The sequence below is a fragment of the Scyliorhinus canicula genome, chromosome 10, assembly GCF_902713615.1.
Source record: "Scyliorhinus canicula chromosome 10, sScyCan1.1, whole genome shotgun sequence".
Lineage (NCBI taxonomy): Eukaryota > Metazoa > Chordata > Chondrichthyes > Carcharhiniformes > Scyliorhinidae > Scyliorhinus > Scyliorhinus canicula.
This window is the reverse complement of record NC_052155.1, coordinates 167,857,764-167,881,626: the sequence shown is the minus strand read 5'-3', so window position 1 is coordinate 167,881,626 and position 23,863 is coordinate 167,857,764. Positions and strand designations below refer to the sequence as shown.

Genomic DNA, 23,863 nt, shown 5'->3' with positions numbered 1-23,863 from the left:
ATTGCGATGCAGGGGTGGCGTGGGGGGGGGGGGGGTGCAGCCATGGGACCTCGCTATCATGCCACCCGCTCAATATGGTGGCATGATAGTGGGATTCTCTTGGGAATCCCTTGCTGTCCTTGCCATGGATAAATTTGCATGGCGAAGGGGGAGGGAGCACAAATCAGGTGATATTGAGCTCTGGTGGGAGAACACAATTTCCCAAACAGACAAGTTTTCCAATGTCTCTAGTTATCTATTCCCCAGGGAATCCCCAGAAATCATTACAAATACCTGTTAATCCTCCTTGTAAACATACAAAGGTTGGGGGAGAGGATGATCTCACTTTTATGACTTGCACCCTTTTGCAGCCACAAACTCTGTCTTCCTTTTAAACCAGGATTTTAAAAGAATATTACTGCAGCCGATATATACACACCCCGACCCAGGCTTTTTAAAAACCATTACTGCGCCAGATAGATGTCTGGAGGTAACAAAGGCATGAAATGATATGAAAATCACTTATTGTCACAAGTAGGCTTCAAATGAAGTTACTGTGAAAAGTCCCTAGTCGCCACATTCCGGCATCTGTTCGGGGAAGCTGGTACGGGAATTGAACCCGTGCTGCTTGCCTGCCTTGGTCTGCTTTCAAAGCCAGCAATTTAGCCCTGTGCTAAAGTGAGGGTTTCAGCAGCAGATGAACTGAGGCAGGGGTGGAACCGGACAATGTTACATCAGACAAAAGAGTTTTTCTTCTGGCTTGTTACTCGGCTTTATATTCTCACTTTCTGATTATTTAATAAACATATACAATCATAACTGTTTGATAGGCAAAAGTGAAGAGCAGGAGTGTTCTCCTGGCCAACATTCATCCCTAAACTCTCATCCTTAAAATAAATGCTCTGGCTATCATCATCGTGACGTTTGTGAGGCCTTGCTCTGTTCTCACTGGCTGCCACAGTGCATGTGTTTCAACAGTGATTCCACTTCCAAGGCACTCCGCTGGCTTTCACCTGATTTGGCAGAAGTTTTGACAGGCGCTATGTCAATGTAGCTCTTTCTTTCGATGGGGCCTCTGAATAAACTGCGTTTTGCAGTGTTGCAGTTGGCCACTTTCAAAAAATCTTTGCACCCATTTCCCGATATTGTTATTTTGAGATGTTTCAAAGGTCCACTTGGAAATTTTGCATATATTTTAAATTGCTGCTGTTAAATAGCGGCACGTACATTACAAGCCATTGGGAGCCAGTGCAGCTGCTGGAGTACTTTTTGGACTGGATTTGGCTAAAAGCACACGGCTTTTACGGGGAGCTTTGAACCTGTAATAAATAATGCAACGCTTATCAGATCTGTAGTGCTGTGCAAATTCTATATCGAGGAACACATATTTTCTGCAATTATTTTTTTCCTGAGCAGCAACAGCCGGTGCATTTAAAAAAACGTCTGCTACTTCTTCTGGGCAAACTTGAAATGCAATTCATTTTCTGTCCCTTTTTGTTCATCTGTGTGCGTGTGTAATGTCCATGATTTAAACCAGTTTGGTACATTTAGGTAAGCACAGAGGGTTCTTAAAGCAAACCCCCTTTTGGCAGCTGGGGATGGTGTGATCCAGGAAGCAGGAGTTCTTGCTGAATACATCAGCTGACATGCTCCATCTCCCCGTGTAGATGGAATGAGCGAGCCTCAACGCTGGTTGAACAGATAGAAGGGAGGGAGGCAGGCACAGCTTGAGCGCAACACTCAAGCCGCTGGAAGGAAGGAAGGAAGGAAGAAAATAAGCGCTGGCAGCTCGAGAAAAGGGGACTTTAGCTTCCGCAAGGTGGAGAGGAAAAAACAAGAGAAAAAAATAATAAGGAAACGCCAGCCATGGCTTCCAATTTTAATGATATAGTAAAGCAGGGATACGTGAAAATCCGCAGCAGAAAGCTGGGGGTGAGTAGGAATCCGACGACCGCCTGAAATGTGCCTGGTTAATAGGTGGATGTAACAAAATCTTAATTGGTACGAGAGAGATTCAGTCATCGCTGGCTGCTGCAGGCAGACAGGCAAAGATGGGCTTTGGACGGGAGGAGAGTGCTGGAGATTGTAGCTGAAACTGCACACTGATGGAAATCAACCACCGGTTTGTGTTCCGTACACAAATCAGCTGGTCAAATAGAACTTTGCTTTTATACTGGGTGATTTCCTCATCTGTTAGACACAGAGCTCCCACCCACCCCCTCTCCTCTCAGTGCGTTTGCCATTTGACAGTGCAGAGTTCCTGGAACAGGCAACTGGGATATGGATTGCCCTATCCAGAAATGCTGTGAGGAAAAGAAAGTTAAGGATGACCTTAAATGCACAGTAGTTTTCCAACCCGTGTGATGCCTCCATGCCAGTTGTGCTTTGTTTGTGCTAACCTGCAGGCAGTGTGATGATGACTTTTCTGCATACAGGACAGCTGGGGATTCAAACATAGTATTACATAGTATTGTTAATCTTTTAAAAACATTTTTTTAACTGGATTAATATGAATCACTTAACTCTCCTGTCAGGGAATGCACGACTTTACAACATGGGATCATGTTAACTCTGCATTAAATTGTAACTGATGACAATAGTTATTTAGAACTAAATATGCAAGAATGTGCCATGTCTGGGATTTGTAGTTGAATGCTTTTTCTCCTGCACTTTGCTCCCATCAGGTGCTGTTCACCATATGTACAGTGGATTTAGTTATAGCTACTGGACCAAATGTGTCGCATTGGGCTGCTGTGTTTTATTGCTTATGGCATTTTCACCAATGTGTAGCATTAGAGTGTCATAGTAGAGGACTATTTTATGTGAGTGCAGCACTGGGACTATTAGAAGCAGTTGTGTGCTCTATCGGGCCATTACAGCAGAAGGGCTACGGTCCATAGATTTTGAGCACTGTAGTACAGCGACTGCAGGAACTTGTATCAATGACACGCATTGAAAGGCAAAGGTTGATCAGACTTTTCAGCTGAAAGAAGGATTGACCTTTTTATTTTCACAGAGTCTTTCCTGCCTCTGTCTAAATGAAAACAGCCAAGTGCTTATAACGGTCTCAATTTTATGAAGGCCATTTGCACTTTCACACCAGCTACCACCGCCCTTTGCTTCATGTAATTGGAGGCGGAACTGGTGCAGTTCAACATTTACCAGATCCAGAATAGCATAATATTCTGAATATTCTCTATGATGGCTAGAGCTAAGAAATGTGTGGTTCCTCCCCCCAACAAAAAATGAATTGGCTTGTCCCTATGTTTCTGCTAACTGGAATTGCAGCTTGATGAATGTGTTTGCAATCTGTGATTAAGATTTGTGTGAGCGACGCTAGGTTGCTTGATAGACCCTTGCACATGTTCGTTTATCTAGCTTCTAGCAACTTTGGCCGTGTTTTGCTGTGCAGATCAATGATTTGTGACATGTGCAAGGCTTCAATTTGCAGGCAATGGCTTGGAGGAAGTGCTGTTAAATCTGTGCCGTCTCAGGCAACCTGCCACGGTTTGAACACCTGTCCTGAAAGGAAGCGATGCAGATCTGGGTACAAGCACCTTGAAATGAGAAGGACAAAAAAATATCACTGGCATTTCCTAAAGATCACCTACTGTGCAAACCGGGTTGTAAACACAGTTTCCTTTTTAGTTATTTCTCTCAGACCCTCTCTTAGACCACACCAATTCTTATTGGTGTGACAAGTACTTTATTTTGATGGGTCCTAGATATAAGAACATTTAAAAATTTTTTTGAGATTTGTGCTTCTAAAAGTGTGAAAACTATATGATTTCTTGTGAAAAGCTCTGACCTCCAGCCCAGAATATTATCAAATATAATTATTGGGACAACGTTTGTTAATGTGCGCACTGTTTTTAGCTAACAGCTTTCTTTTGATCTTCTCATTTCTAAACCAAATTCGATATTCAGTATTGCATTTGTAAAGGGATACTGTGAGGGGTACAAGAGGTTGAGCTATGAGGAGGGTATGATGTCTAGTGCCTGCGACCTATCAGAATGACAGCATCTAAAATGGCAGCAGACTTTGAGTCTTCTGCAACCTTTCCAAGTGTTTAAACAACAAAAGTGCCATCAAAGTTTCTAAAATCAGGTGGCTGAAATAATATTGGCGGATTTACTATAAATGTTGACATACAGGTCTGTGCCTGATTAGGAACATGAGGTGTATATCAGTACTGACCACAATGTTGAGATTAGCCTACTTAATGACACAAGTCTTATCTTCTGTTTGCTTTCTTGATTGAATTCCTAGATACTACGCAGTGTCCTTTTTAGTTTGAATGATTTCTATTCATAATGCAAATAAATTTGATGGAATTCAGTGTTATTTTTATTTGTTGCACAGTTCTCTTCATTGAACATCGGGTCAGGGAGGTTGAAGCGAGTTTATGACTTGTCTGGGTGAATCAAATGGATCAAGGTGCTCCAGGCTCAGTCCTAGTTTGTGTTGAACGAGTTGCCTTCATGTCATTAGGTGCTTCACGGTTGCCCTCAGGGTGAGGATGTGCTCCTGATCACTACCCAGGTGCTGGGAGTGTGCATGTGAACCTGACACGGTGAGAGCAAGATTGGAACATGGCAGTGGTGAATTTTGCGATTGAATAACTTGTTAACGATCACTACCGAGACTCCAATGTGAATGAATCATGTCCGCTTAGTTGCGAAACCTGGAGGCCTCTGACACCGATGGAAGTTTAGCCCGGTTCTGGAATCAAAGGACAGAATCGAAAGTTTTATTCTTCTGTAAGGGGTGATCAATGACGGAGTACTCAAAGGAAATGTTCCATAATTCTGGCCAGAGATTATGAAAGTGATGTCCTTGTTTGTCTAGCACTACACAGTGGTGTTTATTCATTCTGAACTCTTGAGGAGACAAAATCTTCCTTAAAGCCAGCTTTTTATTTGACAGAATGGGGCTATATTCTTTTCTGTTCAAAGATTCATTGACTCTTGAACACCGTATGAGTTTTATTTTTAGCATTGTTTTAAATGTAAAGCCAAAAATGCATTAATCCCTCCTGACCAGCTTTCTGCTTAAGATGATATTTTCTTTAATGGCTATCTTATTACACTCCTAATCCTGTCTCTCTCACTGTCCTGTCTAGGAGTTAATTATGCTCATGCACTGTGTACATGCCCCTAATTCTCTCCATTTCTGATGTTTGTCAATAGTCAGGTATTGTGATGGTCAGTGCTGTCTGGCCTCATTTCAATCTATCTATTGAACGGGTATACTGACAAGAAGGGATATGAGTCGGCACGGTGACACAGTGGTTAGCACTGCTGCCTCATGGCTCCAGGGACCCGGGTTCAATTCTGGATTCGGGTGACTGTGTGGAGTTTGCACTTTCTCCCCGTGTCTGCGTGGGTTTCCTCCGGGTGCTCCGGTTTCCTCCCACAGTCCAAAAATGTGCAGGTTGGGTTGATTGGCCAAGCTAAATTGCCCGTTAGTGTCCAAAGGTTAGGTGGGCTTACGGGGATAGGGTGGAGGTGTGGCCTTAAGTAGGGTGCTCTATCAAGGGCCGGTGTAGACCCGATGGGCCAAATGGCTTCCTTCTGCACTGTGGATTCTAAGAGTCAACATATTTGCTACATTTGGACTGATGGGATGGGACGGGAGGATTTTATTGGGAATGCACAAACTATTCCCTTAGCATGTTTGCCCTGAAGAGCATTACTCTTCCTTGCTTCTATTTCTTTGTGGAATTATTTTGATCTATCATGCCAATGATATCAAACTGCAGCCATATCCCTTTAAGGATTGGAAATTACTTCGCTATGGAATAGCAGGATGGCCATTCTGGCTGTGCTTCCCTGCATGGTTTGTACTTTCAGCCATGCCAATAAACTGAGGTGCCAAGGGGATGCCCGTGGGGTTGCCAGGTGCTTCCCCACAGGGAGGGAGGGAAAGTTGGACAGTTAGCCATCCTCACTAACCTTCCGGCAGCTTGTACTAACTACCAGCAGCCTGAATGCATGGTTCTCCATTGTTCCCTCGAGTGAGTGCAAGGTGTTAATTGCACTTGGTGAGTGCCCTGTGATTTTCTTTTCTTCCTACCTTAAAAGCACTTCATAAATCCAAATTGTTATTAGTGGAAGAAATATTCATTTTATTCTTGTACAATATCCTCTGCACTTAGATGTAATGCAATAGAACCTTGAAAAGCCCACTGTTTCAAGGACATGTACAGAAATGAGAAGTACATGTGTTATGAGCATAGAGAACAACACTTTTAAAAATGAAATTTAAATTCCAGTGAATAGCTGAATGGATGATACAGCAGGACATTTTAAGACGTCTACTGCAACAAACAAACTAAAAGGACTACTGACGAAACACCATTCATGTAGACAACTTATACTTTAAACCACAGAGCAAAACCTTTAATGTAACTGGTATATGTTACACAGTCTTCGAAGTAGACAATCATTTCTGCAGGAACTTGTCCCATATGATTCTTAAGGTTCACTTCAGTTCCTTTCCTCTCCCCCCCCCCGGGCCCCCTCAACAGAGATTATTTCCCCGGCACAAGTTAGGCAAATATTTCCGTCTTGTTTTAAATACTCATGAGTTGCGTCTTTTCAATCCGAGTGCAAACTCTATGCCCATTCCTGTGTGGTGAATCACACCATTTTGCTGCCTGTAGCTGCTTTTCCTGGTCCTGGAATGCTAACCTTGTCTGCAAATCTTCAGGGTATCTTCGAAACCCTTCCTTTCTCAAAGTCCATCTCCATGGCAACATGAACCATATGGGTCTTGTATCCAATTAGGAATGCGGGTTGGCTACCCTTGTGACCCCAACTCTCTTATCTTGGAAGTAAATGGACAGTTTAAAGCATAGCTGTTTACAACCCAACATTCTCAACAATTTTATCCGACTATGGAGACTCCCAGTCTATTCACTTGTTTGCTCACTGGCGTTGGTCATTGTCTCCAAATCACCCAGCACCTTTTTCCCAGTAAAACAATCCAGAGCCCCTTTAATCTTTAACAATCAAACCATCCGGGCTTGCTTTCGGACATACTTCAGTACCAGTCAGATGGCCCCCTTCATTTTGCCTTCAATTAAAGATACATTTCCAATACATAACAATCTCATAATTGTAAAACGACACTGCAATAGTATTGTGTCTACTTTGATTAGCAATAATGAACATTGTCTGGCCAAATGGAGCGTTGAAGGTTCCATTGTTATTTATTTACCTTTTCATTACAGTAAGACACAAAAAATGAGCCCATTTCTGTTGCTTCTTCCAGAACAAAAATACCGTAAATGAATTCCGTTGGCCTCCTCCCTGACTTGGGATGCTGTACATGATTCTTTCTCTGGTTTGCCACTGAAGGTATTCGGGGCTGTAATGTTTGTTTAGACAGTGTTTGTTTGAGTTTTGAAATTTACCAGATTATGGGTGGAATTTTCCCCTAATTTGGTCAAGCTCTGACGGAAAACCGGAGAGTATCACTCTAGATGCCCAGCTGAGTTTTCAGACCAGAATTTCTGGAGCTCTGATTTAAAAAAAAAAAAAATGATGGGTTGGAATATTGAGCCCTCACTAACTATCAGTGAGAACAACAACGTGGGTGCACAATCCTGAGAGGATTGGGATACCCAGTTCTTGCTGGTGAGATTACGTTTTCCGATTATCCGTGCCTTCCCCGATGACGTAACAAGCTTCAAGCCCACAAAAGGGCGAGAACCTCATTGTAACATAGTTAAATAAATTTCCGTATTAATGAGCCCACCAATCACATGTTCCCCACTCGTTTGTATCTTGTGCACATGACATTACAATGGTTATAAGAAGGCATGAATTAGTCAGGAATGTCCCCAGTGGTGCAAATAAATGCATAGTCCTGGGGTTGGTGGGGGTGGGGTGGTGGGTGGGGGGTGGGGGGGGGGGGGGGGGGCACTGCCTGTGTTGGAACTGCCACAACACTGCCCCTTGGCAGGGCAGGGACAGTGGCAACCTGTGCTAGGGGCAGTGCCAGAAACAGGTCCTCCGGGGAACTCACTTTAATAATAATAATCTTCATTGTTTCAAGTAGCTAACATTAACACTGCAGTGAAGTTACTGTGGAAAGCCCCTGGTCTGCACATTCCAGCGCTTGTTTGGGTACAGTGAGGGAGAATTCAGATTGTTCAAATGACCTAACAGCACACCTTTCGGGACTTGTGGGAGGAAACCGGAGCACCCTGAGGAATCCCACGCAGACACGGGGAGAATGTGCAGACTCCGCACAGACAGTGATCCAAGCCGGGAACCGAACCGGGGACCATGGTGCTGTGAAGCAACAGTGCTCGTGAGGTGGGGGTTTCGTGTTGGGCGTGGTGGTGGTAGGAAAGCACTAAGGCTTTTGAGTGGGGAGGTAGGCGGGGGACCTTGGCAGTGATGAGGAGCAGCCGTTGAGGAGGGAAAATTGCATTCACTGGGAGAGAGCGGGCATTGACAGGGGGAAGCCGCAGTGAGGGGAGGGAGAACCTGGCATTGAGGAGAGATGGCCCCGGTGATACTGCCTTGGAGCTTGATAGACGCAGCAAGGCTGGCTCCACAGAGATTGGGTCGTCATCATTAAAGGGCGCCCTGATCAGAACTGACCTTTAACTCCCCCCCCCCCCCCCCCCCCCCCCCCCCCGCCCCCTCCCCACCACCACAAAGGTATTGGCTTTTCTCTTCCCCCGCCAAACACACCATTATTGGATGCACTCTATTCTACCCCCCCCACTACATAATTATCAGTGCTCTCCACCTCCCACAACTGCCACAGCAGTATCTCTGCCACTCCCCATCTCAATGCCCGCTTCTCCCCCATCACTGGCAAATGCCCTCCCTTCAAAAGCCTCAGCGCCCCGTCGCCCCCACCCCGGCACTGCACCTGCACAGGTTGACACAGGCTGGCAGTGCCGGTCATGCCCCTCTTATCCCCGAGGGCTATGGTGACCTTGGAGCTACCGGTGGGAACCTCTTGATTGCTTTCCATCTTCCTAAAGCTGTTGTCAACATCGGTGAAGTTTGAATATTCAGTAAGGCGGGGGGGGGGGGGCGTGGCGGGATGGATCATGTGGCATAAAGGCCCTTTAATAATGTGTACATTATGGGAGGGCGATGGAGTAGTGGTATTGTCACTGGACTAGTAATTCAGAGACCCAGGGTAATGCTCTGGGTTCCTGAGTTCAAATCCTGCCAGGACAGTTGGTGGAATTTGAGTTCAATAATAATTAGAAATTAAAAGTCTAATGACAACCATGAAAGCATTGTTGATTGTTGTAACCCATCTGGTTCAATAATGTCCTTTTTAGGGAAGGAAATCTGCCGTCCTTACCTGGTCTGGCCTACATGTGACTCTTAAATGCCCTAGGGGATGGGCAATAAATTCTGATCCAGCCAGTGATGCCCACATCCTATGAACGACTTAAAAAAAATTCATTAGAATATATTTAAATGAATTTCCCGCCCTTTGTCATCAGTGAGGAGCAGGGAAAGTCAGGAAATGAGATCTCGTTGGTGAGAATTTCATTGACAGTGAACATGGGCTCAAAACTCCCCTCGACTTTATTTTTTGGTTCATGAGTGTTATAGTTTGGAACCGCAGCTTTGAATTTAGCGTTAATGAAAGGGAACATGTGACATGCCTTGGAGACTGCCTGACAGTAAACCTGGGTTGTTTAATTGCTCAAAATTAGAAGAGGACTCCGATTGTTCTATTGAAAGGGTGGGAGGGACATGACAGGTCTTCCTAACGCTACAATGGGTAGACCATGCATTTCCCAAAGTCCTAGAAAGATGGTATCAATATCAAGGTGTAAACAGTTGTGATGGAACCTATCCCTTTATTTCGAAGATGAAAGACAAATGATTAGTTTGGTAGCTAAGTAGAAATGCTAATGTGTTTCCTGCTGCAACGGAGAAATGGATAGAGGAAGCTGCTTTGAGTTAAGTTACAATCTTCCCAATGTTTCAAGCAATAAGAAAAGCAGAAGACAATTGCAGTTTTGTCTTGTGTGGCCTGACGCCAGCTAAGACAAAGAATGCAAGTAAAGATTCGATTAGCCAGCCATCCACCTTAAGTGGAGAAAATGCTGACTTTATCATTCACCATCAGAATGCGGGTAGCACATTGCACTCAGATTGAAGACCGAGTTAAAGAGGTTGGAAGATTTACCTAGCTTGGAGCCGGGGGACGAAATCTACAGTGTAACCCTCACAATGAGAGAGGTTCACATTGAGAGAGGTTCTGGAATTAGAAGTTTCCAGGCTGGGAAAATAGAGGGCACAACACACAAAGTTGGTAGCAACTTCAAAATCTTTGTTGTGAGCCATATTATTCTGGGGAATGTGGTTATTTCTATAGTTTAAAATTGTCTACAGAAAAATACCTTCTGCAGAAAAATGCTGTCTAATCAATAACATCTAGTCATTTTTTAATATAGTTAATATTTGAAAAATATGGGGCTGGGTTCTCTGTTTCAGGGACTATGTCCCCACGCCATTGTGAAAACTGGTCTTTTACGCCACAAAAGCTTGCGTCAAAAGGCGACAGCTTGATAGCCTTGCTGGGGGCTAGCAGGCAGCTGTCGTGAAGCTCTCAGCTCCAGCTGCGGATACGGCCCCCGTACTACCGGTCAGAGGCCGTGCATGCGCACGGCAACAGCCTTGCCATGTTCATGGCGGACTCAGACCACAGAAATAGTGCCTCCAATCGGCCAAGTGCCCGACCCGGACCGCCCGCTCAAAAATATCCCACTCCCGAATGAGGCCCCCACTGCCCTGCGATCGGCCTGCCCCCGACTGAGTCCGCAGCCGCCTCATAAGTACTCCAAGCTGCAGGACCGTGAGTGGTCCATGGCGTCGGGAATTCGGACGGTCGGGGGCGGAGATTAGCGAGGCGGGCCTCTGGCAATGGCCTCCAGTGGTGGATAATCGGTGCGGTGTACTTTCTGAGTACATCGCTTTTCCTGGGGGGGGGGGGGGGGGGCAGAGAATCACTGAACCAGCGCAGGACCCGATTTCATGCGGGATACTGGATTCGAACGCGATTTCGCCGTCGGGGTGTGGAGAATCCAGCCCCCGAAGTCCTGAGGAGACATTTCAGCTATTAATTCATTTAATAAAGAATGTAAATCCACAAAGACTCCTCCTTTGCCAAATTTAAGGTGATTAGTCTGTCACTTGGTCTGAGGGGACCATCGCTGATGTGCAGCATTGTTTGTGCCTTTCCACAGCGTAGAAGGGATTTGTACTGAGGCCACAGCAGTAGAGCTTGGTTGCACAGGTATCCTGACCTGTCCTAAACCCTGTTTCGCAAGGACCACTGTCGCCATGGTAGCTGAAAGCCTGCTATTCGACAGATGGGGGCTTGTCACAAGGAACTTGTTGGTGACTTCCCATGTTTCCCATTCCTCAATCCAAAGGGTATTTGTTGGTAGATCTTGCTCAGGAAGAGTCCTCCTTATGGGGCGTTGAGATGGAAGGCGAGCAGTAGGTGGGTTGAACAGGTCACCATGGAGTGGGTAAGTGAGGTGCAGCGCGATGCTTTCAACAAGCTTGTGGCCTTTTGTTAGCCAATAATTTAAAGTTCAAAAAAGTTGTCCGTTATCAGTCTCTATGGAGATCGTAACAACAATAATAATCTTTATTCGTGTCCCAAGTAGGCTTACATTCACACTGCAATGATGTTACTGTGGAAATCCCCTAGTCGCCACACTCCGGCACCTGTTCAGGTACACTGAGGGAGAATTGAGAATGCCCAATTCGCCTTAAGCACGTCTTTCGGGACTTGTGGGAGGAAACCCACGCTGACACGGGGAGATAGACAGTGACCCAAGTGGGAATCAAACCGGGGTTCCTGGCCCTTTGAAATAACAGTGCTAACCGCTGTGCTACCGTGCCGCCCATAAAAAATGTCCCGAGAGCCAGTTACCTGATAACCTTTATAAGCTTTTGGGCTATTCCAGCCAATCAGGTGAATAGACATAATGTAATCCTAAACTGCTGAAACAATTAACAAATTCAAACCGTTCAGTTCTGAGCAAATTCAGCTACTGTGACGGAAAACTCATCATGATAAAGGTATGGAATGGGTATCGTAGCGACTACTGCCCTGGTCTGAACTCTTGCATTTCTATCCCGATAATCTGCAATTAACACCGTAGTGCAGGTACATGGATATATTCATAATAAAATAATGTTGTGACAGATGTCTCGGGACCTTCGCTATAGAAGTAGAATGGTCTGGCCACAGATGTTACCTGTTTACAGCCCAGTTATCGCGGCATAGAATCAAAGAATCCCTACAGTGCAGAAGGAGGCCATTTGGCCCATCAAATCTGCAGACATGTGGAGAATGTGCAGACTCCACATAGAATTTCACCCAAGGCCGGGATCAAACGCGGGTCCCTGGCTCTTGTGAGGCAGCAGTGCTAACCACTGTACCATCGTGCCACCATGCAAGTTTGGTTTATCAGTGCTTTTAACAGAGTCCACTACAGGGGTGGAGGAAAGGATTTGAAGTGAATTTAAATTAAGGGTCTTTTTAATTTTATGAAGAAAATTGCCATACCAGCAGGAGACTAATTATGAAGTTCATTTACACTTACAGATTGTTATTAACTGCGTACTGTTCCAAGCATCTTGACTTGCATAGAAAGTGTAGAGTAATATTGAACAACTGTCAATTCTAAAAGGAGTAAAAGTGACGTGAGGAAAGTTGTTTTCACCGAGAGGGTGATTGGAGTCCGAATGGACTTCCTGAGAGGGTGGCGGAAGCAGGTTCCACCGCGGTATTCAAAAAGGGATTGTATTGCTATCTGAAAAGAAAGAATGTGCAAGGTTACGGGGATAAGGCAGGGGAGTGGGACTAGGTAGAATCCTCATTCAGCTCTGAGGTGCAGAGCAAACTGGGTGTCCTAGTGCATGAATCACAAAAGGCTACTTTCCAGGTACAGCCAGGAATTAGGAGAGCTAATAGAATGTTCTCATTTATTGCAAGGGGAATTGATTACAAAGGTAGGTAGGTTATCTTTCAGTCGTGGAGGCATTGACGGGAACATATCTGGAGTATTGTGCATATAGTATTAGTTTCCTTGCCTCGGGAAACTTGATCAAAACCTTTAAGATCCTGAGAGGCGTTGATAGGGTGGATGTGGAGAGGATGTTTCCTCCGTGTTGGGGAATCTAGAACTAGGGGTCACTGTTTAAAAGCAAGGAGTCGATCATTTAAGTGCGAGATGAGGAGAGATTTTCTCTCTGAGGGTTGAGTCTCTGGAACTCTTCCACAAAAGGCAATGGAAGCCGAATCGCTAAATATATAAGTTGAGCTAGACAGATTCTTGATTTACAAGGGGGTGAAAGGTTATCGTGGCGAGGCAGGAATGTGGGGATTGTCGGATTGTAACCACACAGGAATGTGTGGGTTATGGTCGAATCAGCCATGATCTTGCTGAATGGCAGAGTCGGCTCGAGGGGCCTACTCCTGGTCCTAGTTCATACGTTCCTATAATTCTGTCCCTCCAGATTTGTTAGGAGTCAATGTAGAGGGAATGAAATGTTCCTGTTATCACAAGAAATCCCCCCCCCCTCCCCCCACCTAGCAACCCAGTTCAGAACCGATAATCTTCCAGTCTGTGGTGTGAGGAGCTTAAGGTGAAAGCTAGAGCATTGGACTTGGCCCTCTGACCTCTCAGTTGTGAGGTTAACCTTCTTATCACTGCACTGTTGGTAATCAGAGCCTTTTGTTGCTGAGGCAATAGCAGGAAACACACCAGGGAAAACTTAACACTCATGGCTGCTTGAAAGCAGAATTTGTACTGGTTTGACTTCAAAGCGATGCATTACTTACAGGCCATTGAAGAGAAAGTCAAATAATCGCCTCTTATTGACCAGAGATGGAAAGAGGACCACTTTTGAAAGGATTAAGAGAAGGCTTGTCGCAATTGTTTTTCTCTCAAACGGTTGTAACTTTACAAGGAAATAATGTTCCAGTTTTTCCAATTTTCTCTTCTCTCAGCGCCAATTCAACACGTTCAGGGTTTTACAAATGGATATAATATATTTATACTTCAAAAATACTTAATCTGAGCTCAGAAGGGTCATTGCAACGAAACGTTGGGCAGAATTTCCCCCTCCTGGGAAAATCTTTGCTTGGGCTGGAGCGAAACACTTGGAGAGAGGCCAAAGATTGGATTCCTGCCAGTGGGGAAAATGGTTTGGTATTTTCCCCTTCCCACTCTCATGGCTTGGGTGTCGTGCTGATCCATGGCAGGACTGCCATTGCATGCATTGGCACGTCATGAATGCTCTTTAAAAATGGGACTCACGGGAATAATGTAGCCCCTCCCAGTCTAGCGCCATGTCCAGCGAGAACATCTGAACCGCATTTGGAACTAGCTGCGCCCTTCACTTGGTTTGTGGCTTTGAGGTGACTGCAACATTTGAGCCTACCTGTAATAGAGCCGCTCCGGCTTCCCATCAATGCCAATGGGAATGCTACACTGGTTGTGTGTGTGCGTGCGTGTTTGTGTGTGTCAGTCAATGGTGGGGCTGTAGGGGGGCGGGGAAGGAAGAAAGAAGACACTGTGGGGATAATGGGCAATGATGGGGTGGGAGGGCATGGATGGTGGAGACCATGGCAGGGGAGATCAAGGGTGGGCAAACTGGACGTGGAGGATTAGAACACAGACACAGAAGGGGGTGGACAAGAATTGAACTGTATGAATGGGGTGTATGTGCACAGACTCTGAAATATGAGGGGTCGATTGTGTTATTGTGGCATGAGAGGGGTGGGTTAAAGAGAGACTCATGGAGGTTGTGTTATTGTCAATAAAGAAGGGACGGGAGATCTTATTGAAAGACATAATAGGATGCGATATGCCCAGCAACAGGTATAAATCTGCCTAACAGCAGTTGACAACCTGCAAAAAGCAGAATGAGGTGTGTCTTCCCAGGAATGAGATTAGCAGATAGAATCAGGTGTGATCCCTTATTAGTCGAAACAGTTTATCTAGATGATTGTGAGATCAGTGCGACATACGCATGCTAATTTCTAGAGTCAAGGAATATGCGGGAGCAAACACAGCCAAATTCACAGAAGGCTGAATCAAAGGGAAACCAAGGTATACTTTCCAGGACCCTCAGAAGCAAGGAACATCTAGCAGCCTTGGAACCAGACAAGCCAGTTTCCATCTATCAACGGGGAGCCCAAATTTTACATCTAACAACCTGCAGTGCAGAAACCTTCTTCAAGGACGATTGAATGTCTTTGTTGGACCAGGAAAATACATTTCCCAGACATTAATCATCCGCCTTGTATTGTATGGTAATTCGAAGCTGGATTTAATTCATTTATTTATTTTGGATGTTGTTTGCGCAACATAAATCTTAAGGAGTTCAGGGATCATAGATATCTTTTGGAACAAGGGGCATGTTGCACATAAACTGTGTATGTGTTTCGTGGTTCATATACTTAGTTGTCTTAGAGTAGCGTAGTCATGTTCCGGTGTATTTGCCTTTTCTTTCATCTAATAAATAGCCTTTGATAATTGTTACACGATGACTGGGCTGCTTATTCTCACTGGGGTTTCACTTGCCACCTCACATTATCCAAAAGCAAAACTATACACTCCACAAACTGGTGTCCCAAGTTGGGATGCCCTCACAGATCACATCAACGTGGTTCATAACTGAAAATGGGGGCTCGAGTCCAGGATCTAATTCCTTGGGTGTTGGGAACTGTTGACTTTGTAAACATAGCGAGAGTGGTGAACAAACGGAACAGGTTATGTTAAGTAAGAAGGCTGCAAAAATGGTTCTTGATCTCATCTGAAATTGAATAATATAACCGTAACAAGTTTGAAAAGTGGCTGAAACTAAATTGATGGCATTGACCGATAAATTGGAAGTATTCTTGTCTACAGGGGCTAAGAAGGCTGAGATGATTGAAAACCTAGCAACACCGTTAAATGTACAAGAGGGGTTAGCCAGAACCTAAGATTTTGAGAAGGAGAAACTTGAATTAGCGAAGCTGCAATGACGCATAGAAATAGAAAAGTTAGAGATGCGGGAAAGAGAAAGGGAGAGAGCGTTTTCAAAGCAACGAGAGGAGAGGGAGTTTAAAAGGGAAATGCAGCAAGCCGTAAGGGAAGAGTAAATTGAACGAAGACTTCCAGCTTTGTGTGCAGGCTGCAGCAACTGAAATGTCAGAGCAGACAGCGGAGGAAGAAGGTCCTAGTTGTGAAACTAGTGGGGAGATGTTCAGATATGTTACAAGCTCTCCCAAAATTCAATGGAAGAGATGCCGAGACATTTTCTTTGTACTTTTGAGAAAATAGCTAAACCGGTCAAATGGCCACAAGACACTTGTAGACTAAACTTGTAGGTAGGGCGAGTAAAGTTTATGCTTTGACAAAGAGTCATCCAGAGTTGAAATGTTAGCTCTGCACCCTCTCCATAGATGCTGTACGACCTGCTGAGATTGTCCAGCATTTTCTGTTTTTGTTTTGCATTCCAATGTCTGCAGTAATTTGCTTTTATCTATGCGTCCTGGTCAGAAGAAAGGGGACTCTGAGACAGTGAAAAAAGCTACATTGGGTCTTCTGAGCTGGTACTGGAATCTTCGTTTTCGAGCTGTGAGAAAACAGTCTGGACAAACTTACATTGAATTTGAAAGGGTTAAAGTCATTTTCATGGGTGGGTGTGAGCATTGAAAATAGAAGCAGCCTATGGCACCCTTAGAAAGATAACCTGTTGGAGTAATTTGTTGGAATCTGTTGGAAGATTCTTCGCCTACAATGATTAGAATTCATGTCGAGGAACAGAAAGTTAGAACTGCCCGACAAACCGCCGAGCTTGTGGATTGCTATGAACTGGTTCGTAGATCCAAGCCTTTCTTTAGACCTAATTTTAAACCAGAGAAACCGGGAAGGTGCAAGAGATGACAGATCGGTCAGAGAGTGAGTCATCGGAAACTCTTAAAGAGATTTCACCTCAAAATATAACAGTCTGTTGGAGGGGTGAGAGATGTGAAAAAGGAGTGGGGCGCGATCTGCCGGCCCAAAAGGCGGCGTGGCCAGTGGATGCCAGGAGGTGTCTCTTTCGGGATCTACCTGGCTTGCTGTGCCATGCAAGATCTATTGCAATCTCGCGAGACGTTGCTATCTGAATCCCCCTCTCTCTTAACATGTATTCCCCTGACGTACCCGAGGCGTTGTGATCTATAACTCCTTTGCCTTGGAGATCTCGGGCAAGCGCCATTTAGTGCTGTTCTCCACAAACTGGGACCAGACGGAACAGCACTCATGGGGGCCTCCCAGGTGCTTAACTCTGGGCAAGGTTGCACCCTGGCACTGGTGCTTCCTGGGCATCCTGGCAGTGCCATCTCAGTGACAGCCTGGCACTGCCAAGATGGGACTGCTAACTTACAGGGGCACTGCCAGGGTGCCCAGGTGTCACTGTCAAGATGCCAGGCTGGCATTTTTCTCATCTGGGGCGGGGTGTCGGGGGGGGGGGGCATAGGTGCTTTGGGTGGGTTCGTGGGTTGCATCAGAGGTGGGTCAAGAGATAGTGATGGCACTTAAAAATGGTTTCTCGATCTCTCCTTGCACTGAGGAGCTCTGCTCACCATAACTTCTCAGTGCAGGAAACAGGTCTACTGCAGGAAACAAGACGACGTGCGATCTCATCGGGGAGTTTTGCGCTAAGGCCCCAGATCAAACCAAAGTCCCGGTAGATAGCGTGATGTACCTCTGCACTGTGAGTGCTGGGAAACACCTTGCTACATGTGTTCATTCCAGGATTCGTTCCGACTTTGGTTAGATTGCGCCCTAGATCTTCTCATTGTATAAACTGGGCTACATGTTGGGGATTGGATTATACAGAAAGCTGGTTGGGGTTACAAGTCTGAACATGGGAAATATGAAATCAGGGGCTGAAGAACAGGAGAAGCAAGTAGGAATTATACCCAGAATAAAGAAGCAGACCCGAGGGCTGACAATGTGTGTACAACTTGCACAGTGGCAAAGTGACCATCAGGTAGTGGACGTGTTTAAATATTTTGTGTGCACTAATAGAGTATTTCCATGTGAACTGGATAAAATGGGAAAATATATTAAAACTCTACAAGATACAGGCATGAGTCAACCCCTAATGTTATGAGATAAATATATTTGTTGTCCTAGAGGGATAGTAAAGGAAAAGGTTCTGTTCAGCAGCATTCTTGGTGAAAAGAAAGACCCTTCTTTAAAAATAAGCTTGTAGACAGCCCAGCAGGGAGTATAAGCCAGAGTACAATCGGAGAGTGCCCGTGTAGTTAACTGTCAGGCGTACCCCTGAAAGCTAGATTCACTGGGCCATACCACATTGAAAGGAAATTGAAGGAGGTAAATTAGCTGGTACGCACCCCAGATAGTCACAAATCACCGAGTGTGCCAAGTGAACATGTTGGAGACGTATTGGGTTAGAAGAGATGAGAAGAAGCAAGGAGTCTTGTTCGTAAAGTTAAACCATGGTTAGGTCATCTCCCAGATAAGTGCCTGAGTGAGCTGAAAATTATTGCAGTCCATAAATGTATTTGTGGGAATAAACCAGGTAAATGGGGTTAGCAACGCATGATGTAGATGTGGGAGACACCGTTCCAATCAAACAACATTCATATAGGTTACATCCAGCTAAGTTATCGCAGGTATAGAAGGAAATTGAGTGTATGCTCAAGTATTACATTATTGATTGGAGCTCTTCTATCGTCATGGTGCCCGAACCAGATGGAACCCAGAGGCTGTGCGTGGACTGCGATTGGGTGAATGTTGAACCTATAGGGATTTGTTTTCTACTCTACATTTGGAAGACTGTGTCAAAAGCATTGGATGGTCGAAATTGATCACCAAAATAGACTTGCCAAAGGGCTGTTGGCAAGTACCTTTGACTGAGAGGGAAAAGCAGCTCTCCGCCTTTGTCAAGCCACAAGGACTTTATCAATTTGGGGCAGCACAGTAGCATTGTGGATAGCACAATTGCTTCACAGCTCCAGGGTCCCAGGTTTGATTCCGGCTTGGGTCACTGTCTGTGCGGAGTCTGCACATCCTCCCAGTGTGTGCGTGGCTTTCCTCCGGTTTCCTCCCACAGTCCAAAGATGTGCAGGTTAGGTGGATTGGCCATGCTAAATTGCCCATAGTGTCCAAAATTGCCCTTAGTGTTGGGTGTGGTTACTGGGTTATGGGGTAGGGTAGGGTGCTCTTTCCAAGAGCCAGTGCAGACTCGATGGGCCGAATGACCTCCTTCTGCACTGTAAATTCTATGAATTCAAAGTTATGTCATTCGGAATGAAGAACACCTCCGTGTTTTCAGAGGCTCACAGGCTGAATGATTAAAGGTTTTGGCGGTTACTGTGACATACACGTTGATGACTTAGTGGTGTTCAGCCAGAGTTGGGAAGAGCATCTACACCACCAAAAGGAACTGTTTGACCGCTCAGAAGAAGCCAGTCTCGTGATGAACCTGGAGAAAAGCAAATTTGTTAAGGCCCAAATTTCTTATCTGGGACACAGCGGGACATGATCAAATATTACCACGAGGTGCAAAAATACAGATCATATGGCACTTCCCAGAACCTACCTCGGAAAAGAGATTTTAAGATTTCTGGACATGTGCTTTAATGAGAGAGTGCAGGAGCCATTGGCTTCGCACTGCAGTCGCTCCATTTGAACATTGGCAGAGAAGAAAGTGAGAATGGAAAATCGAGGCAACCATTAAGGAAGCACAGCTGCTGGATATCTGCCAGATCGTCAGGGTATCCAGTCATTGCTGACATGCAATTTACACTTGATCAGCATACAAGATCATAGATTGCCTTTTGGTAAGGAGCCACATGAGTCTGTCCAAACCTCTCCCAACCTCTGTGGGATTGTGATGTCAAGTATCAGGGTTCGTATCTTTGTCACCTGGATATGTGACAAATGACTCATCTGTAAGGCTGTATCAGCAAAAACCTAGTAGCATCGATGCAGCTCTAGGCAATAAAATTGGCTTCCTGTATGAGGGTGAGATATATGCTGTATGTTCCCAGTGTTCATTAATCACTTGCAATTATCAGTGCTGAGGAGGAAACAGGATTGGATGATGGAGGCTGTGCTCAATGCTGCCTTCTTGATGGCAGTGATCCAATTGAGGAGCAGAAAGGCCTGACACTGCCCAGCTCATTGTCGTGGGGAGGCCCAGCCTCAGGTCCATTGTCCAGGAGAGCTATAGCAAGATTTGGAGGAAGAGGAAGTTGGATCCATTCCAGGGACTGAACTCGTATGACTAAGGGTTCACTGAAGAAGATGTTCCTATCTGGAGATGAATGACAGATAATGCCTTGCATGTCTATATTTATCGAGAGAGCTGGTAGATCGTATCTGCCACATTCTGTAGGAGCGTCCAACGCCCAATGGGCTTGGAGGACATCCCCTGCCAGTGCCCCTGAACGTCGCCACCACGCTCCTCTTATTTTGCCTGCACATTATTCCAGGAATTGACAAGGGATCTGTGTGGCATCTCACAGCCCTCCGTGCATAAATGTATCAAGGAAGTGAAGGGTGCCCACTGCAGTAAGGTTTATCATTATGCAAACCTTGCACTCAAATTAGACAGGCTGGGGTTTGAAGCTATCTCTCACTTCCCAAGAGCACAGGGTGCAATTAATTTCACACGTGTGGCATTGAGAACTCCATGGAAACAGCATCTGATGTCCATTTAACAGGAAAGGGTTCCACTCCATCAACGCTCAACAGATGTGTGGCCATCATGCAAGTTTGTGCCGGATACCCTGGGGGTTGTCATGAGGCATACATCCTTAATCAGTCCCACGTTCTTCATGTATTTGAAGAGCCTCAGAAGAATACAAGGATGGCTGCTTGGAGATGAAGAGTACCCATTCAAACGGTAGCACATGACACCAGTGCGTCATCCTCGGAGGGGAGATACAACAGGGTGCATAAGGCAACACGATCCATCATTACTTTCCTAAAGTTGCGCTTTAGATGTTTGGACCATTCAGATGAGCATCTGCGGTACTTTTCCAGGAGGATGTCCCTGAAGTATGGTGAGCAGTTCTGGGCACCACCCCTGAGGAAGGATATTTTGGCCTTGGGAGTGCAATGTAGGTTTATAAGAATGTGCCTGGACTACAGGGGTTAGGGTTGTGAGGAGAGATCGCTCCAAAGGGTGGAAGAGGTATGGAATTGTCTCCCACAAAAAGCAGTTGAAGCTAGACCAGTTGTTAATTTTTACTCTTAGCTAGATAGATTTTGATATTGCGGAATATGGGCCAAAGGCAGGTATATGGAGTTAGACCACAGATCAGCCATGATCTCACTTAAATGGCGGGACAGGCTCAAGGGGCTGAATGGCCTACTCGTGTCTGTTGCTTCCTTCACAACCTGGTGCTTCGAAGCTCATCGGGTAATGATGAGCAGGAAAGGCAGGAATTTGAATTGGGAGATGTGTGTCTGCTTCCATGCAAGGATGCCATCGAAGGAGCGCAACGTGGCAGACGTGCCCGTGCCACACTAGTAGTCAGATAATTCCAGGAGGATTCAATTACAGGCAGCAGTATACAGCCAAGTTCCTGCTGTCCCTTCGTACCACGCCGGTGCACTACAACCAGTAACATCGAGAGCAAACTCCGCATGCGATCTTGCACCTTCAGGTCTCGTGATTCACTCGTCCTTTTAGCTTTGGAAAGGTCAGCCCTGTATCTCTGCACTCTGGGAAGTGATAATCACAACACAACAGCACAGGCCCTGCGTCAACTGACTTGGTGCAGAAGTGGCCACCTTGATGAGAGAGTATGGATAGTGGGATGTGTGCATGGTTGGAGAGCACATCATAGCTGTAGCTCTTGGGCTTTGCCACTATTAATGAAGGTAGCCTTCTCACTTGGAGAGACAATTACAGCTACCCCTAAGACAAGTGAGCATGCCTAACTTCATGGTGTCTTGCAAGGAGCATGATTGCTAATGCTAACTCCCTTCTTGTTTTCTCCCCCTTCCCTACCAGTAACCTACTCCAGACCGCCAACCTCCAGTTCAGGTATTCTGCACCTGTTTTTTTTTTCATCATTTCACCATTAGCCCCTACGCCTTCTCCCCAAATTTCTGGAATTCCCTAGTTAAAACTATACCCCTCTCTATCTCTTGAACATACGTCTTTGATCAAGATTTTGGTCACCTTTCCTAATATCTCTATATGTGTCAGGCTTTGTCTGATAACAGTCCTGTGCAGTGCACTTACCATGTTAAAGGTGCTATATTAATGCAAGTTGTTATTGTGTTTAGCCCACTGTGCCATCCATGCACTCATATTTACAGAGTTTTAGAGGTTGAAAGCTTTGGCTAGACTGGTGATTAATGGTTAATGCTGGTCCTGTGGCTGCTGGTTTCCTTGTTTATCTGTGGTTGCACAGCTTAAGCTGTGACCACTGAAGAGAAACCATTATTTACAGGATCACTGTTTCAACTTCTGGAACCTTTTATGTAAATCATCCATGATCGTTTGTGGTTAGATAGCAATGGTCCACTGAATTCAATGTCTACATTTTACCAGAGGCATTCCTGAAGTTTGGACATGACGGCCGGACTGCTGAGGCCAGCATTGGAGGCGGGTGGTTGCCAAATATGGACCCACTGGGCAGCAGACCAGTTCCCTGGGGCAAGTGGGTGCGTAAAGGGGGTTGTCTACCGATTAGGATTTTACAGCTCGCCGCACGGTTCCTGCGAGCAAGGGCCTCCTAGTAGCAGATTGGGGAGCAGGGAGGGGAGAGTATTCGAGGCAAACCCCGAGATGGGGTTTCCTCTGCCCCCCCCCCGCCCGCCCCCTCCACAAACCCCACATTTTGGTGGCCCAGGTGAAGGATCTTTGTTTTATTCCATTGATCTGATTGGCTCTCCAGCTTCGAGAGCTTGGACGGCGAAATTGTCTTCGGGCTTATTTTAAGGGCAAAGATTAGGTGCTGGTGCTGGAACAGAATCGGTGAGCTTCTACGACAGCAAAATTGGTGTCAGCCCTGGAGCAAATCCATTAATGGACTAGCACGGATGCCTTGTCGAACACGAGCAATTCCAATGGAAAACGGTTTTGGATTGGCACTCGAGAGGTTGACGAGCTGCAGCCGTATATTAGCATTCCACTCCCCACATGCAATCACCCCAGCCAACAAGATGGCACTGGTTGCGCTGGCACGCCCATCCCATTCATGGGTTGGCTAGGGCCAGAGGATACCTAGGGGGGTGGCCGGGGGGGACACCCATACAACCTGTGACACTAATTTCACAGTGGGTAGGCAGCGGCGTGCACCTCATGGCTGCCTTGCAGGCTGCGACAATGGTGCACCCTGCCTGGGCCCTGACAGAAGCCTCCCAGCCAGCTGCACAACTGTCAGCACACTGGCAATGCTGGCCACTTTCCGTACCCATTCTTTAGAAGCCACGGTCCCTGTTTCCCAATTTTTGAAACCGCAAGTGAACCTCTCTGTCGGAAATTCCTCCGGGTCATGCCCGCGAATGATATGCGAGCAGTGTTTACTGTACGTGCTGAGTAGAACGAGTTGACGGTGCTGTTGAAGCACCGGAGCACAGCATTCTGGTGGGCGCCCGACGGCGTATTTGGCCTCGCGACCGATTCTCTGATGAATAGCCTTTCTCGATTTTTGCCGATGGACAATCCCGCCCGAGACGTTTTTCGGTTACGGTGAGTGTGTCCGGGAGGTTGGTGTCTTTCTGCAGTTACTTTCACTTTTGGCCACAGGACGCTGCCGTTACTACTTCTGAATAGCTCCACCCCCCCCCCCCCACCTATTTTCAAATCAATTCTTCATTCAGAATATCTATTTCGTTCCCTG

At 45.9% G+C, this 23,863-nt stretch overlaps 1 protein-coding gene across 1 annotated transcript in view; it reads left to right on the top strand.

Annotated features, from left to right (window-relative positions):
• Positions 1-1,630: 1,630 nt before the first annotated feature.
• dok6 (docking protein 6) overlaps positions 1,631-23,863 on the top strand; it is a 388,575-nt gene continuing 366,342 nt past the window's right edge. Inside the window, exon 1 of the mRNA XM_038810079.1 lies at positions 1,631-1,911. Coding sequence (XP_038666007.1) covers positions 1,846-1,911 — 66 coding nt within the window. The 5' untranslated portion in view covers positions 1,631-1,845. The remainder of the gene's footprint in view (positions 1,912-23,863) is intronic.